Source organism: Cryptosporidium ubiquitum (assembly GCF_001865345.1).
Source record: "Cryptosporidium ubiquitum isolate 39726 chromosome Unknown contig_36, whole genome shotgun sequence".
NCBI lineage: Eukaryota > Apicomplexa > Conoidasida > Eucoccidiorida > Cryptosporidiidae > Cryptosporidium > Cryptosporidium ubiquitum.
This window is the reverse complement of record NW_021639836.1, coordinates 1-17,036: the sequence shown is the minus strand read 5'-3', so window position 1 is coordinate 17,036 and position 17,036 is coordinate 1. Positions and strand designations below refer to the sequence as shown.

Here is a 17,036-nt window from a genome sequence, read left to right as displayed (position 1 = left end):
AGGAAGTGGAGGCGAGGCGAAGATGCTGAAGGAGCTCGAGCACTTCCAGTACTAATTTGATTTCCTGCAGTTGCACCAGGATCCGAACCGCCAAATTTACTTATTAGTGATTGCTTTGCTTCAGAAAACGAATTACTCCCAGGCATACTTCGAGCTGTGGAAGCATTGGAGGATTTACTACCTTTGGATTTCTTCTTAGATAGAAGTGAGAGCATTCTTTGTGGAGATTTTTTTGAAGACCGAGATGGAGATTTAGATTGAGGTTCCGATGGAAGTGGAGGTGGTGGAGGTGGTGAAGGTGGTGGAGGCGGTGAAGATGGTGATGATGGTGATGATGGTGATGACGGTGATGATGAACTTGAGGAACTTTCAGAAGATGAGGAAGAACCTTGGATAACATCATCAAATATATCAATACTACTATTAACGTAGTGAATACGCGTGCAATGTAGTTTGGAAATGACTTTCTCTCCGGGATTAACCATCTTTCCATTTACTTCTGAAACAATTTTCATATCCAATTTTCCATTGCAGGAAGCAATTAAACTGCTAGATTTAGAGTTATTGTCTTCGTCAGTGTAAATAAAGGTTCCATAGGCATCTCCTGCCTGAAGAAAGATTTGAGTGTAAACAACCCAGGTGGGAGAATACTGGACTATCCCTCTAAACGTTGGCCAAGAGACTGTATAAATTCCAAGCATATTCTTTGTGATAATAGGATCTCTATTTTTTTCAGAAAGTTGCTGAGCTGTTGGAGGAGTTAACTCCAAAGCTGAAGTTGGGACTGAAGGTAAACCACAAAAAACCCTTAATATTTCGTCTCCAGGTAAAGAAACCGTATTGTTAACCAATCTTACAGATGGATCGTGAACTGCTCCAGGACAAGGGGAAGTAATATCCATACTGGTTTTACCATTTTGAGTAGTAAAAACTCCCAATTTTTGGCCAGTTTCAACTAATTCAATTTTTTGCTCATCGAAAACTGCAACCCCAGTGACAGTTGACCAAACATAGCCAAACCCTGTTATATCTCCAATTCTTGCAACCAATACATCAGTATGAGATCCTTGAGGAATCCTATCTACTTCCTGTCTTCCTGTATCCTTTTTGATCATCATTATTGTAGTTCCAGGCAATACACTCTGGTTGTGAGCAGCCATTGATAAAAAGAAAAGATTCATCCCAGCATTTTTAACAATAATATCAGTACCTTGACCACCTGGTTGATTGGTACATGTTACTCTTCCAACAACTTCCTTTTCTCCAACAGTACCAATTAACCCCTCATTCTTGAAGGTAACCTTGCAGGGACTGGTAACAACAATAAAAATGTATCCATTACCTTCTAATTGTTGAACAAGAGATTTATCTGAGCTATTTATTGGAGGAGCAACAGGTAAATCACCAGTGATAGGAGTGCGAAGTGAATCACACTGTATTTTAAAAATTGGATCGCCAGCACTAAAAGAATGTCCTGACCTTGTTTTTAAATCCTCAACATCTTTAATAGTACCAGTACAAGGAGTTTTTATCATAACTGAGAAATCATCACCGTTCCTAAGACTCAACGAAGCAACTTCATCTCCAGCAAACATTCTCAATGGTGAAAAGGATGTGAGAATGATTGTTGAATAAGTAACAATGGCACTAACACGAGCAAAAGCATTGTAGAAGTTTAAGCTATTTTCTGATTCAAAAACAGAATAAACACTGTCATAATATAGCTTCTGTTCGTCGTAACTAGGTGAAACCGTCCTTGAGATCTGATCACACATTACAGAAAATACTTTCATCCCTCCAAGACCTCTTTCTGATATATTCATTGTCTCTATTGAGGTTGAAGGATAAGTCTTTTTTCCAGAACACGGAGATATAATATCTGCTACACCACTATAACTCTCGCCTAGAGAAAACAAAAAAATACCAACAACATCTCCCTCTTTCACTGATTTCTGATCAATTGAAGTAAACCTTGCAATACCAACAGTCCTTGTAAATATGGAAATTTCGTCACCACCTTCTAAAGGATATAATGGAGTACCGACTCCTCTAACTTCCGTAATTTTTTTATCAGAGCCCTTTGATTTACCATTCTCAACAAAAATGTTCGGATTTTCTAGCCACGTAACTGATCTCTTGTTACAATATACTTCCATAAAAGTTCCGCCAGCTTGAATTTGTTCTCCAGCAGAAGTACTGACTTTATGCTTAAGTAACGAACTAATTTTCCCAGTGCATGGACACCTAACTGGGACTTGCGTAGTAGAACCATAAAAATATATGAACAATGTCCCAATTACCAAGTTTTTTGTGCATTCTTCCGTTTCAGATAAATAAACAACAGAAGTTCTTGTCACTCCAACCCTTCTAACAAAAGTTTTACCTACCTTCTCTTCTTGAACAAAAATACCTCCATAAGTACTTGAATAAGATTTCTCTATAAATACGTGAGTTGGGGACGGAGGGGTAGGGTTTTGTAATAAATGAGGTGACTGTAGGATATTATCTTCAAGTCTCCAATTTGGATCTCCCATTAAGGATTTGGTAGCATGAGGCACTAAAGGCTTATAATCGTTGTTTTTCCAAGACTGATAGGCACGTTCCCACATCTGAAGAGAAATGGGTAGCTCTGGAGAAGATTTGGTAGTTAACACCGGGCCTAGTTGGCCAAACAGAGTAACTGGTGATTTAACAACTTGGAATTCTGGATTAGATTTAATTACAAGCATTGTAACATCTTCAGCTACCTGTGTTTTATCTTGTACATCCAAAATAATTGAGCCTGAAATATCGGATTTAAGATCTGCAGTATGCATTTTACCTTGAACGATACAAGTAAACTTCCCAATAATTAACCCACTTACAACTTTCATTTCAGACCTAACTTTAGAAGTGAGCTCCAAAAATGTTAAAGGTGAATTTGAGACGATAGAAAGTTTCTTTCCCCTTACATTATACGAAATACAGTTTTTGAGGGCCTCTGGTAAAGGTTTAAGAAATGTTTGGTCAAGAACCTTTTTCTCAGACTTCTCTTGAGGATTTAAAGGCATAGTACATCCAACAGTAAAGATTGGTTCTCCACTAGAAACTTGTTTAAGTTGAGTTTTTGAGTTCTGAGCTGAATTAGCCGGCCCAGTACAAGGGGAAAATAATTTCACTTCTTTTTTTCCAGATTGTCCAACATTACAGCTAAAAACACCAATTAGTTCGCCAGCAAATGACATTGAATTTGATTTTAAAAACCTTTCAACAAGATTTGGAGTGCCTGTCGCACCTAAAGATACTTTTATTTCGCTGAAACCATCACCTGATGTTAAATGAATACAATTCAAATCATCTTCTTTTGGTGTTACCCAGTCAGTAGTTAATTCACCAGTAATTTTAATTTCCAAGTCTTTAAGATTACAAACAATCTGTGTAATTACATAATCAGATGAAACCGATCCTTCAAAAGCTGACATTAAAAAACCAATACATGGAAGTGGAATAAGAAATTTTTTAGTCAAACCTGTGTTAGAATCCTGAGATTCAAAATGTCCAAAGTCTGCTTTAACAACAGTTCCAGATTTCTTTGAAAATTTAGTAACCCCAGGTTCATTAACCCTTGTCTCTGCAATAAATAAGTGTTTTGTTTGCTTAAGAGAAATAAGAAAAGGCCCATTAACGAGAGATCCTGGAAAACTTGTACCTAAAGAAGGTGGAATTCCATAAGATGGTTCTTTCATTCCTTTAAGTTGAATTGGTGACTGAGAATAAATAATGCCAGAGGGGTATAAAGGAGTATAACCAGGAACAATGTCCTGAGCAGCATGTGGTTTTCTTCTTTGGTAAACTAAGAACCAAAAGGGAAGTTTGCAATTTTGCGTAACTATTATGTCTTCAGGTGGTGCCACTATATTAGTTTTAAGTTCTTTTAAAAGTCCGGTACAAGATGTATAGGTTTTTTCTCTCTTAGTTTTTTGTGATTCGGAATCAAAAATGAAAACTCCAACATGCACTTTTACTTTAACAAGAGTATGTAACATCACTGAAGATTGATGAATACCTTTAACTAAGACCTTTGTTTTGCCCATCATCGAATTAGTATCAAAACTGTATGTAAAGATTCCTTGTGTAAAAGAAAACACTCCATCTACTTCTTCAACAGCGACTTGGCAAACAACCACCAGTTTAAGTTTTTCAACAGAGTTAAGATTCACAGTCTGAACAACTCCTGTGCATGGTGAGTGAATGCTTTCTTTAACTAACTTATTGTTCTTTCCATTGTATTCTAGTTTAGCAATTAGGCTCCCCTTTTTTATTACAGAATCCCTTGCTACTCGAGTATTCATATGTACAGTTCTAGCACATGTAAGCCCATGAGCAGCAGGGCCAACAACTTCCCATAAACATGGTGAACGTCCTTTCCTAGTTGGAATCATTTTTTTCAATTTTTGAACTTTGGAAGAATACATTAGTCTTTTTGGATTAATTTTTAATAAACTATTATTGTAAGGTTTTATATAATAATTATCTATAGCACTCCATTCGTAATAATAAATAACTAAAAAAACCAATATAAAAATAAGTATTTGAATAAAGGGTTTCCTTTTGCCAATATAATTAATAATCATTTTAATTCTAAAACTGGTTTTTTCCTTCAAGCATTATCTTAAAATTTGGTTTAAGTAAGTTTATTAGCTAAATAAAAATTGTATTTTTGTTTTATTTAACCTTTATAAAAAACTATAAATAACTCGGTATCAGCAATATTTTTTTTTTTTTTTTATTTTTTCACTATATATTATTAGATCATATATTGAGATGGCGGTATCCACACATAAATTAATCAAGTATAATAATAATATAACAATTCATTAATTAATAATCACAAATAAAAGTTGAATTAAATCATTTTCTTTTTAAAATATCCTAATAAATATCAGCCTTCCTGACTCAAACTACTATTCATTTTTACTTCATTAAATAATTTGGATATTTTGATTTTTTTTTGTCACCTAAGCATCAAATATGTTATTTATTATTTGAAAAAAATCGAACAGAGTTTTTTTAAAGTCTTGTAAAGTAACTCTAAAAAAGTTTCTGATTAATTTAATGAGTTTAACTTTTTTCAATTAATAAAAGTGATTATTTTTCTATGTATTTAAAAAAAACTATTTGCACCTTGAAAGGCTTGAAATACCAAAACAATCAATTAAATAACCCAATTTTAAAATTAATCTGTGAATTTCTAGCTGGACTACACAATTGTTTCTTTGTTTTCTTAATTTACAAAAAAAAAATTGTATGCCTTAAATTGATCTTATTTTAACTAAAGATTGGTAAAATAAAGCATTATTTCTGATGTTTTTAAACTCTTAGTTAAGTTTTAATTTGTGACTGTAAATCATTTTATTTTATTCTAGCAAACATAATTAAGGATTTATCTAACATTGGAAAAAATTATACAAATAAAAATTATTTATTAGATATATCTTTTTTAATAGATATATCATTTTAAAATGAAATAATATATTTATTTTAAAGGTAAATATATTATTAATAAATCTGGAAAAAAGAATAGGGAAGAAATCTAAGATATTTTACGATTTTATTAAAAAATTAGATTTTTTTGTTATTTGTTACAAAGTATTTAAAAGCTTAGGTTTAAAAAAATGGTTTTTAGTGAATTATAGAATATTTGATAAGTTTTTTTCAATTTTTAATTTATATGAAAATTTTCAATGAATATTAATACTAATTTTATCTCAAAAAACTTTTAACTTTAATAAAATAATTCTTAGAGTAAATAATAATCATCACCATTGTTGTAGTAATTAAAAAATATATAATAAATGAATGAGACAAACCAAAAGATTAAATTTACACCAACCTCAAATGCATTTAACATTAAAACTTGCAAAATAATGTGAAATTTCTTTGATTAATTATGGAAGTTTTTAGAATTATAATTATGCTCATTTCATACAAATAAAAATGAATTTCTATTCATTTCAAACAATATAATAAAATATCACTCATTTCAAATTTTAATACAAATACTTTAATTTAATACTATAAATAGGTATTCTGAATTAGCTAATTTATCAATACAATTAATAATATTTAAAGTGTATTATTAATATGAATTAAATAACAATGATTAGACATAGTTTTTTATGTTATTTATCATTTTAACTTTCTCTGAGTTAATAATTTTAGCAATGATTTAAAGAATATTTTTTTTAAATTAAAAAACAATGATTGGAAATAAACTATACAGGTGAAGTAAACAATTTTCATGTAATTTAGTTAAAATCTCAAGAATCATTTTATTTATACTTGAAGTTTACTTAATGAGAATAGATACCTTTCTAATTACTTTGTTCATTTTTTTTTCTAAAATATAAAATAATACATAATATATTTATTAATTTCTTTTATTTATTAATTAACTTATAATTATGAATATTAAAATCTAGCATATTGCCCACAACAATTAACTTAATGTAGATTAGCCTTAAGTTTTTGTTAAGACATTATTTACAGTTTAAAGTAAAAGAAAAGGGGAAATTAATAAAGTGAAACCTTGTACATTAAGGCTACTTAGAACTCTAAAGCAAAAGATGGATATATAGATAGTTACTTCAAGACAAATAATTTTGGAAACTTTACTTGAACCTTAATATGAAAATATAGTGACCACTTAGAAATTAAACTTCTATTAAAGAGAAAATAAAAAATAGATTTTTATTTATTTGAATGCAGGTAGATCCAAACCATAACCACAATGACTAAAAGGAAAATCATAACCAACGTCACCACACTCATCTTCAAAACAAGTTAAAGTTCAAAGCTAGACAATTAACACAACATTCAAGAGTAGATGCAAAATTTTATTAGATATCAGAGAATTCCAAAATACACCTGTCTGATTAATAAATATATAAAGATGCTTATTTATAAAATGATTGAAAAAAGAAATTTTAATTTCTTGTTTCGGCAATAATTTATAGTTTTCAGTACTAAAAAAATTATATTCTAATCTTTATTGTATGCAGTTTGTAATTCTCCGACGTATTTCAACTAGTAGTAACAAACTAAAAATAATAACAATAACATTCAACTTCAAATTATTACACACAAATTATATATGTAATATATTAATCTCAGAAACATATTATTGTTCATGAGTAATTTTCCTCTTTGAAGTTTAGCTATATAATGCTTTATGTCTTCGATAATCGAATTCAGTAATAGTTTAATATCATAAACAATTCCTGCATAAGTAGTTATTCATCATTTTCATGAAACAATATAAATGTAAAATAAAGAAAATTCAATGAAATTTCATTAGAAAGTAAATTTTTAATACAACAAAAAAACTTTTTATTTCTCAAATTTCATTACTTTTTTTTAAAAAACTTGAATAAAATAGAAGAAGTAATGTATTTCACCGATATTATAATTATTATATTTGATAAAACATCTTAAATAATTTTTATTACTTAATATTCCTAAATTGTAGTTAGCTAATTTAAACTTGGGAATTTTCTTTTTATATTCTCATGATACAAAAGTCTTTATTTTCTCTGATTAATAAAATATTCCTTTAACTATAAACCGTTTTTTAAAAATTTGAAATATAAAAGTATTCCAATGGCTGAATACAAATTTATTCTTTTAAATATAAATGCCAAATTACCGCTAAAACGTCATTTTTAATGCTTTTTATGAATGGTGAAAGCGGGAATGTTACTAGACGTAAATTCATTATTATATAGTTAATACAACAAAATACTAATAGATCAATAATATAAGAAAATAAATTGGGATATTAGAACAATGTTGTATTATTGCAAAGAAAATATTTAATATCCTGTCGCAAATAAAAAAAGATATTTTTCAGTTGAATCATTTTGTACAATTTATTTCTTTTTTTTTTTTGAAATATGAGGTTCTTATCTAATTTGTCGTTTATTTCACTTTTCTTTGTTATTTTGGCCCTTTTGAGTTTGAATTCTTTCACTGGTTCTAGTTTGGCCTTGGGAAATTATCAAGAGTTTTCATTTATTCAGTCTGGTTCTGGACTTTGCAGTAGACTCAGAAGGCGTTTATGCTGCTGTTCTTGTGGTAGTAGTAGTAGTAATAGCAGTGATGATGACGAAGAAGAAGAAGAAGAAGAGGGGGGGAGGGGGGCTAATATTAGTCCCCCATTTAACTTTGTTCACCTTGAGTCTGGTACCGGTTTAATAAGAGGGCGAGATGGAGCTATCATTACAGGGTCCAATAGTCAGAACGGCAATGGTCAAGGTGAAGGCTCATCAGGCTCATCAGGCTCATCAGGCTCATCAGGCCCATCAGGCCCATCAGGCCCATCAGGCCCATCAGGCCCGCCGGGACGCAATAATGACGGATTTGAAGGTGAAGAAGAGGGAGAAAGTACATGGCTCTAAATGGTCTAGTACACTAATTATTGCAATAATTATAGTGAGTGATATTTTCCGAGTTTTGCTATGTTCTGCGTTTATTTGAATATAGCATTTAAGTATTAATTTCGAGTTCATTATAAGGAATTAATTAAAAATAACGGTAGAATTGCTGAAAAATTTGTACTTTAGAATTGTGAGAAATTATTGTAAGTGCTGTTTCTTTTTTATTTAAGCGAATTTTTACTTTCGATTTGTTCTTAATGTCTCGTTACTAATTGTTTGGTGGCATGAGATTTTTGCCTGAGTTCTCCCTGCATCCAGGTTCTTAATTCATGCATTTATTGAAGTCAGATGTTCTTAATGTTTTACATTTCCACCCTATCTTATTAATTATAGGTTTTTAAATTATTACGGTTTGGAATTAAAAATTAGATATTAATTAAATAAGAATAAAAAAATTTGAACAGTCGCAGTCTCAGCTGAATTTTTAAATCATTTTCATTAGTAAAATAATATTCACAGTGAAGTATAAAAACATATGAATATTCAATAAATAAGGAAATTAACAAAATTCTAGAGGCGAGAAAATTAAAAATTAGAACAAATTGTTTGGAGCCTAGAGGCAAAATTGAATTTTATTATAAATACATTGCCGGTACATAGACAAACTTTCTCAAATAAATTAAAAATAATAAAAAAATAACTTTTAACTACAATTCCTTATTAATTTCTGATTGTAACATGGGAATTTTTGCATTTTTCTTAGCTTTTGCAACACCTTTTTTATTAAACTTTGAATTCAACAATTTTGAATATAAAGTTAACTTATCTTTTTTGTCGTTAAGGGAAAGTTCGACGATTAAAAGTGAAGAAAATGATTATTATGCAAAGTATAACATTACAGAAGGAATCCCAAGGTTATTTCCAAACATTCATCCATTGGAATTGAATCCTATAGAAGAGGCAACGAATAGTCATTTATTCAAGTACTCAAACACTAGTTTTGCTTTAGATTGTTACCAAAAGTTGCCTCAATATTCAATAATTATTGGCCTCATTAAGGAATATTCATATTTTTTGTCTGCTTACTACAGATTGAGATGTGAGAATAGGAACGAATACCATGATGGAACGAAATGTGGGGATATTCCATACTTAATTGATTTATTAGATAATAAGGCAGAAATTCTAAATGAAAAAAAGATTCAAAAAAAGAATAGATGTTTCACTATTGAATCAAATATTGTTTCAGTTCAATCGAGATATTATGATCATGATGGATTTATAGGAAGAATTAAACCAATATTAGAGTCTGAATTCATTTTAGTTGAAAAGTCATTTTTAAGAAGACTAATTTCAGAATTTGAGCAAACGCTTATTAACAAAGTAATTTCTTATGAGTTGTATTGTATTTCTAAGTTGGAATATAAAGGAAAAGGTACAATTGATTGTTATCGTTTAAGATTGGAAAGTTGGATTTTGGAACAAGAACTAGTATTAATTTCGGAAGAATACTTTAAACGGATGTCAAGATTTGAAAGATTAAAAGACATAGTTTAATTTGTGTCTATTTTAAGTCAAGTCTTATTTTTGTTTTGAATAATAAGCTATTACATTATATTATTCATTGTAAAAATACGTATTTTTTTTAAATATGGGATGATTAATATAATTCTTTTAAATTAGATTTTATCAACACAATTATTATTAAGCGTAATAATAGAATTGTATATGTCCATTAATAATATCATAAGTTTGTTCGAACTGTTATTTGGCACTATTGAATATTTGATTTTGATTTATTCTACTTATTTTTCTTTTATTTATTTATTTATACTCATTTCGATATTTCCAAATATATTTAGGCTCCAGTCAAGTTAATATATTTGAGTAATTTTCGTTTTATTTTACTATATATTACAGTTTATCATAAAAACAGTCTAAAACTGAAATCATTTTTATATTAACATGTAATTAATTTATTATTTTTTCATCAAATATATTTTGAATAATTATTTACAGTTAGAAAGTTTTTTATAGGAATTGTGATATAAATAAGTATTAAAGGTATTAGATTCATTAAAACACTATAATAGTCGGTTTGAGTTCATTAGTATACTAGAATCATTAGCATAGAAATTAAAATTAAAAAATTGACTCAAGATAGAACAAAATCAAGAAAAGAAAGATCATTTTATTTTTATTTAATTAAAAATATATATTTTTAGCAGTTTTTAATGAGAAACAGTATTTAAGTTAAATTTAACAAATGTCACAATAGACATTCAAGTTGCGCCAAATGTTTGTTATTTGATCAATTAATTTAAATAAATATTGACTTTCAAATAAAGATATATTAATCAAAGATGTCAACAAAAAACATAGGAAAGGGTTTAACATTTGAAGATATTCTTTTGATTCCAAATTATTCAGAGGTATTACCTAGAGAAGTTAGCTTAGAAACTAAGTTAACAAAAAATGTTTCTCTCAAAATCCCTTTGATAAGCTCAGCAATGGATACCGTAACAGAACATTTGATGGCTATAGAAATGGCCAGACTTGGAGGAATAGGATTTATTCATAAAAATATGGATATAGAAAGCCAGGTAAATGAAGTACTAAAAGTCAAAAATTGGATGACAAATTTGGAAAAGAGTGAGATAGAAAAAATGAAAGAGAATCAAGAATCTAACAAGGAAAACTTAATGAAGGAAAACCTTAATTCTAATGTGAATAGAGATGCTTATATCAATGCCAATTTAGATGACAAAGGTAGATTAAAGGTGGGGGCAGCAATTGGTGTGAATGAAATAGAGAGGGCAAAATTATTAGTAAGAGCAGGAGTAGATGTGATTTTATTAGACTCTGCACATGGCCATTCACTCAATATAATAAAAACTTTGAGAGAAATTAAATCAAAAATGAATATTGATGTAATTGTTGGTAATGTTGTAACGGAAGAAGCAACAAAAGAGTTAATCGAAAACGGTGCAGATGGAGTCAAAGTTGGAATTGGCCCAGGAAGTATTTGCACCACAAGAATTGTTGCAGGAGTTGGTTTACCTCAGATTACAGCAATAGAAAAATGTTCGTCAGTTGGAAGTCAATTTGGTGTTCCAATAATAGCTGATGGAGGGATAAAATATAGTGGTGATATTGGGAAAGCACTAGCAGTCGGAGCCTCAAGTGTAATGATTGGCTCAATTCTAGCTGGCACTGACGAAAGCCCAGGTGAAAAGAAACTTTTGGGTGATACTGTTTATAAGTATTATAGAGGTATGGGAAGTATTGGAGCAATGAAAAGTGGTAGTGGAGATAGATATTTTCAAGAAAAAAGACCTGAAAACAAAATGGTTCCAGAAGGTGTTGAAGGCATGGTCAAATACAAAGGCCAAGTAGAGGGCGTAGTATATCAGCTTGTTGGAGGACTAAGATCCTGTATGGGTTATTTAGGATCCATTTCAATTGAAGAATTATGGAAGAAATCGAGTTATGTTGAAATAACAGCATCTGGATTAAGAGAAAGTTATGTACATGACGTTGAAATAGTAAAGGAAGTGATGAATTATAGTAAATAATTCTGATTTGTAGTTAACCTGTTGTTATCAAAATCAATAACTTTTTCATTTTTCAATTTTAATTTACATGAAAATTAGACTTAAATTTTTATCTCAAAATCATAAGGTACAAAGTTATTACAGCTATTTTTACTAGCTCAAAGTCTGGTATATATACTCTTTGATATATTTGCATATGGGAACTATTAATGAACAAATTTAGAGGTCATTTGAAATACCAATGTTTTTCAAATTATTACAAGAAATTTACTAAAAATAATTTTCAAAATATGGCAAGACAAATGACCGAAATAGTTTACAAAAATAAAAATTAAAATTAAAAATATCATTTTTTTTTGCTTTGGCTATTGTTCATTATATATTTAAAATATCAGATGGTGTTCTTTTTATTAAATTTTTTTTGCATTTATTAATTATTCCCATTTTGTTTTTTTTTATTTCTGAATTATAATAATTAAAAAAAATTCTTTTTTATGAAAAATTTTTTAGTTTGTCAGAGAAAAAAAAATTAATCATTATTTCCAATGTTAAAAACTAATTGTAGTTAATAAAGGTAATAGAAAAGTTTAATTATTTTGGTTCAAAAGATAAACAATTTTTGTTTAGTTTTGCTCAACTATTTATTGCAAGATGAATTATGTAATTTCAATTGGATAAAACTTATATTAAATATTTCAAGTTTTAGAATTTTTTTAAATTTTTTTTAAATAGTTGTAGATATCGAGTAATTTATGATTCCATAGAATTTAAATAAATAAAAATTTAATTAAATTGTAAAAATTTTGATTTGATCCATTTTAAGAGATATTCCTCTAAAAAAAAATCTAAAAAATCTTAAAACTACAACTAATTTCATAAATTCAATAAATTAAATTTTTCCAAAAATGAATGTTATTAAATAAGAAAGTACTATTCTCTGTATCCTTTTCTGAAAACATTTTTATTATAAATTTCTAAAAAATTATAAAAATTGCTTGGAAAAACATCAAAAGAAAATAATAATTAACTGTTACTAAGTCAAATATAATTGCTTTAAATCTTTTATACAAATAATTTACTGTTTTTTTTGCCATAAAAATGTCCCCCTNNCCCCCCCCCCCCCCCCCTTTTTTTGCTTTATTATTTTAAAGATATAATAATTGATAAAAAAAATCAAATTTTTTTGTATATAAAAATTTTTTTAAAGATAAAGAACTGTTAGAATTAAGTAACCTGTTAATCATGGACAAGATTGTTATTTGAAACACACAAATTTAAATAAATATTCCAATTATTTCTTAAGAAAATGTAAATTCGATATTTTAATATTATTTTAATAATTTATTCAAATTAAATCAAAAAAACTTTAAATTCTAGAGCTTCTGATCTATATTTTTTTTAAATTTTGAACTATATGAAATAAGAACCAGAAAAAATCTATGCTGAATGTAAACAGTTCCTAGTGATTATTAAATCAATAAAAATATTTAAATCTATTCTCAAAATGATTTATTATAATGTTTTATTTACCGATTGTTATTAGAAAGTGCCAATTGGATTTGTGTACAGCGGTAACTGTTATGTATTTTATAGATTTTTTTTTTTTTTTTCAGATAGGATATTGCATTATTATAAAATGGATAGTAGATTTTTTACTTTATTGTTTTATTACTTATTACTTATCACTTTTCTTCCAATTAATAATCAAGAGACTAGTTTGTATTCTAATTTTCTTTCTTACAATGAACAATTATTCTATTATAATAAAGTTATTTCATTGATTAAATTAACTAGTGAGCAACGATTTTTAAATAGAGGATTAATACTGGGCCTTAAATCTGGAAGCTTAGGCCCAAGATATCGTGGGATTTTAGCTTCAAGGCAAGGAAATGCAAATAACCATCCTCATGATGGAGTTTGCCCTGGTAACAAACAAAAGTACAACGTAAGTGCTCCAAAAGGCCCATTTCAAAGGCCAATAATTCAACCTAGAAACCGACCACAAAGGAATTGTGCGAATTCCCCAGGTAGTTTTGTTGCTCGGAAAAATTTGAACTTCAATGGCTACGTAGATCGCTCAGGTAATTCCACTGGCCCTAGAAATTTAGGCCCAAAGAGTTTTGTGAATTTTTCATGTAGCTCTACTAGTAAAAGTCAACCTAACCTAAAGGGTCGAACAGATTACTCAGTTAGTTCCACTAGTGATGGTAAATTTGGTCCACAGAGTAGTGAGAATCGGCCAAATTACTCAAGCTCTTTAGGTATTGTAGGACATTGCTCAATCTGTGCAAAGTGTAATAGGGAAACTTGTCCGAAATTTTCTTATAAATGCCATAGGAAGTGCCAGAAGTAAACTAGATAAAGAATTTTTTTCTTGCTAATGAATACTAGTAATTCTCGAATCGTAAGAATGTATTAACTCAGTATATTGTTTTTACGAGTCGAAAATACATGATTGGTTATTATTTTGATTATTATTATTACAAAAAAGTTGAATCCTACGGAAATAATGACAAGTACGCAATGTATCTTAGGGATTTCTTACATAAGTCTTAGTATATGTTCTTTCGTTACCGTATTTTTGTTTCTTATTCATCTTAGTTTTACATAAAATTGGTTGATATTCTTTATTCGAATTAGTATATTAAATTATTTTGATCTAATTGTACATTGTTTCAGGATCATTTATTTTAAATTGATATTCTCCTAATTCCGGAGGCTACTATATATTTTTCACTAAAATATTTAGAAGTAAATAACTCTTTTTTCACAAAATGATTTATGCAAACAAGCTATATTGAGAATGCCGAAAAAGAGAATTTACAATGATTAATCGACTATTTGAACATTTTAAGTCATATTCAACGTTACTGTTTTAAATAACACCGGTTAAAATGTTGATTTTAATGTACATATAAATGATTATCATCTAATTTGTTTCAACTGAGATATATTAACAAGATTATAATTGTTTTCACCAATATTAAAAAAAGTACTAATTTACTCACTAAGTTTGCCAGAAAGCTATATTAAAAAGAATTTACTTAGTAAAATTAAATAAATAATTCTGAGGACGTTTTTAATGACAACATAATTCTCATATCTTAATATTAAAGATTTTACAAACATAATAAATAAAGTTCAGAATAAGCTCATTTTGCGAGATATAATAATCAAGTTTGGTTAAAAAGATAAAATAGTTAGATATTATGAACATGAAGTAAACACCATAAATAAATATTGCAATTATTTCACAAGATGCAAAGAAAGACAGTTTTACATAATCAGGCCAGTTTCATTACGTTTGAACAAGACAAATATATTCACAAGAATTAAATAACAAAATAATCCAACCACTGCAATAGAAATATAAAAGTAATTCCTTTCTCAAATAATAAAAAAGTGTCTAGAGACCTAACTTCTATTTATTTACAAAATTTATTAGCCAATATATAAATTTAAATCTTTAACTAACCAAATACAAACATTTATATATTTTGTCATTTACAAAATAAATACGTATTTAGCGCCGGCACTGTTTTGTTAAGTATTAATACTGCCTGGCATTCTTTTCGTAGTCATTTTTTTCCGTTCAAACAAATTTTCAATTATCATGCATAATTTTTTGAAGACATTTCTCTTATTAACTGCTCTCTGCAGCGTTTGTTCACCTTTATCTGATTTTTTTCTTAATCGGGTTTCAAATGTATTCAACGAAGCAGCTCTTCCATATTATTCCTTGATTAAGCTGCGTGCTGGTTCTCGTGATTCTTCACCTTCTAGGCATGAAGGGAATAGTAATGGAGGTTCTTCCGGAGGTGGTTGTGGTTCTTCGCCTTTATCTAGTTCGTTCTCTTCACTTTCTTCAACATTAAGTTCATCTTTTCCAGGAGGAAGGGTGGGATCTTCGCTACAATTGGCTGCAGCAATAAGTTCAGCTCTTTCAAACAGCCGAAGCTCATCGCATGGCGGTCCTCGTACTTCTGGCTCATCTCATGGACCTGGTTCTAATCCATCTTATGGACCTGGTTCTAATCCATCTCATAGACCTGGTTCTAATCCATCTCATAGACCTACTTCTCACCCAGGTTCTTCTGAAGGTTCCAGAAGATCGGGACCAGCTCAAGCTACTCCAAAACACGTCATTTGTAGTTCTAATCCTAGTTATACAACTGAAAGACCTGCTGGGCACCTTACTGCACCATGCCCTAGATGCCCAGGAAAAAATCACTATTTAAGACCTGGATCTGGAAGAAGAAGCCGTTGTCCTTATTGCGATTAAGCCATAAAGTGATAATTAATAAGATCCGGTTAAGATATTTTGTGTTTGTGTGCATACGCGTGTTACTTCTCAATGGGATTTAAATAGTCATTTTTTACATAGCAAGTTATCTTTTGGGCCTCTAAGAGACTTTATTAAATTCATGTTTTCATTCATTAAGAAGTCCGATATGTTAGAAGTACTTGAAGAAGAGCTGTCTTGGTATTTTTAATGGTCCGTTACAATTTCTGATTACAATTCGTTTAGTTAAATATTTATTTGGGTGTTTAATTTAATTAGTGAAATTCGAGAATTTAAATGATTCTGCAGAAATTTGTTTCAGATTACTCTTACATTATCGTAATTCATTATCTAAAGGAGATTTGAAAACGTTAATTTTCATTGCTAATTTCGAGTATAATCTTGTATTAATGAGATTTACCAGAAGTATGAGTAATATTTGGGGCAGAACTATTGAAAACTGGGGATTTCCTTCAAAATGTTCGTAAAGAAATAAAAGATTTTGTTCTTGTGTCACTAAATGAATAATTGAATATTGAAATTGTTTTACTTATGGTTTAGCTAGCATTACTTGATTAGATTAATTTTATTTTTTTAAATGAAATCTCTTATTACTAATTTTCAAAAATAACGCAAATGCTTAACATGAATAGGATAATGACATTAGGTTTAGGTTAGGTTTAGGGTTTTAGGTTAGGTTTTTAGGTTTTAGGGTTTTAGGTTTAGGTTTAGGTTTTAGGGTTTAGGTTTTTAGGTTTTAGGTTTTTGTTTTTGTTTCACTAATTT

At 29.0% G+C, this 17,036-nt stretch overlaps 6 protein-coding genes across 6 annotated transcripts; 5 read left to right on the top strand and 1 right to left on the bottom strand.

The window, feature by feature from the left end:
• Positions 1 to 103: 103 nt before the first annotated feature.
• Positions 104 to 4,421, bottom strand: cubi_02136 (protease-related protein; the record flags this gene model as incomplete). The annotated part of the gene is made up of 2 exons (XM_029019148.1): positions 104 to 194; positions 241 to 4,421. 2 exons carry the CDS (start codon positions 4,419 to 4,421, stop codon positions 104 to 106), a joined length of 4,272 nt encoding a protein of 1,423 aa, XP_028873022.1.
• Positions 4,422 to 7,931: 3,510 nt separating this feature from the next.
• On the top strand, positions 7,932 to 8,435 carry cubi_02135 (serine repeat antigen; the record flags this gene model as incomplete). The annotated part of the gene is made up of 1 exon (XM_029019147.1): positions 7,932 to 8,435. One exon carries the CDS (start codon positions 7,932 to 7,934, stop codon positions 8,433 to 8,435), a length of 504 nt encoding a protein of 167 aa, XP_028873021.1.
• Positions 8,436 to 9,152: 717 nt separating this feature from the next.
• Positions 9,153 to 9,971, top strand: cubi_02134 (uncharacterized protein; the record flags this gene model as incomplete). The annotated part of the gene is made up of 1 exon (XM_029019146.1): positions 9,153 to 9,971. One exon carries the CDS (start codon positions 9,153 to 9,155, stop codon positions 9,969 to 9,971), a length of 819 nt encoding a protein of 272 aa, XP_028873020.1.
• Positions 9,972 to 10,777: 806 nt separating this feature from the next.
• cubi_02133 (inosine-5 -monophosphate dehydrogenase) lies at positions 10,778 to 11,989 on the top strand (the record flags this gene model as incomplete). Its single annotated transcript, XM_029019145.1, has 1 exon — positions 10,778 to 11,989. One exon carries the CDS (start codon positions 10,778 to 10,780, stop codon positions 11,987 to 11,989), a length of 1,212 nt encoding a protein of 403 aa, XP_028873019.1.
• Positions 11,990 to 13,604: 1,615 nt separating this feature from the next.
• Positions 13,605 to 14,321, top strand: cubi_02132 (uncharacterized protein; the record flags this gene model as incomplete). The annotated part of the gene is made up of 1 exon (XM_029019144.1): positions 13,605 to 14,321. One exon carries the CDS (start codon positions 13,605 to 13,607, stop codon positions 14,319 to 14,321), a length of 717 nt encoding a protein of 238 aa, XP_028873018.1.
• Positions 14,322 to 15,581: 1,260 nt separating this feature from the next.
• cubi_02131 (uncharacterized protein) lies at positions 15,582 to 16,250 on the top strand (the record flags this gene model as incomplete). The annotated part of the gene is made up of 1 exon (XM_029019143.1): positions 15,582 to 16,250. The coding sequence occupies one exon, from the start codon at positions 15,582 to 15,584 to the stop codon at positions 16,248 to 16,250; it is 669 nt and encodes a 222-aa protein (XP_028873017.1).
• Between the last annotated feature and the right edge of the window lie 786 nt (positions 16,251 to 17,036).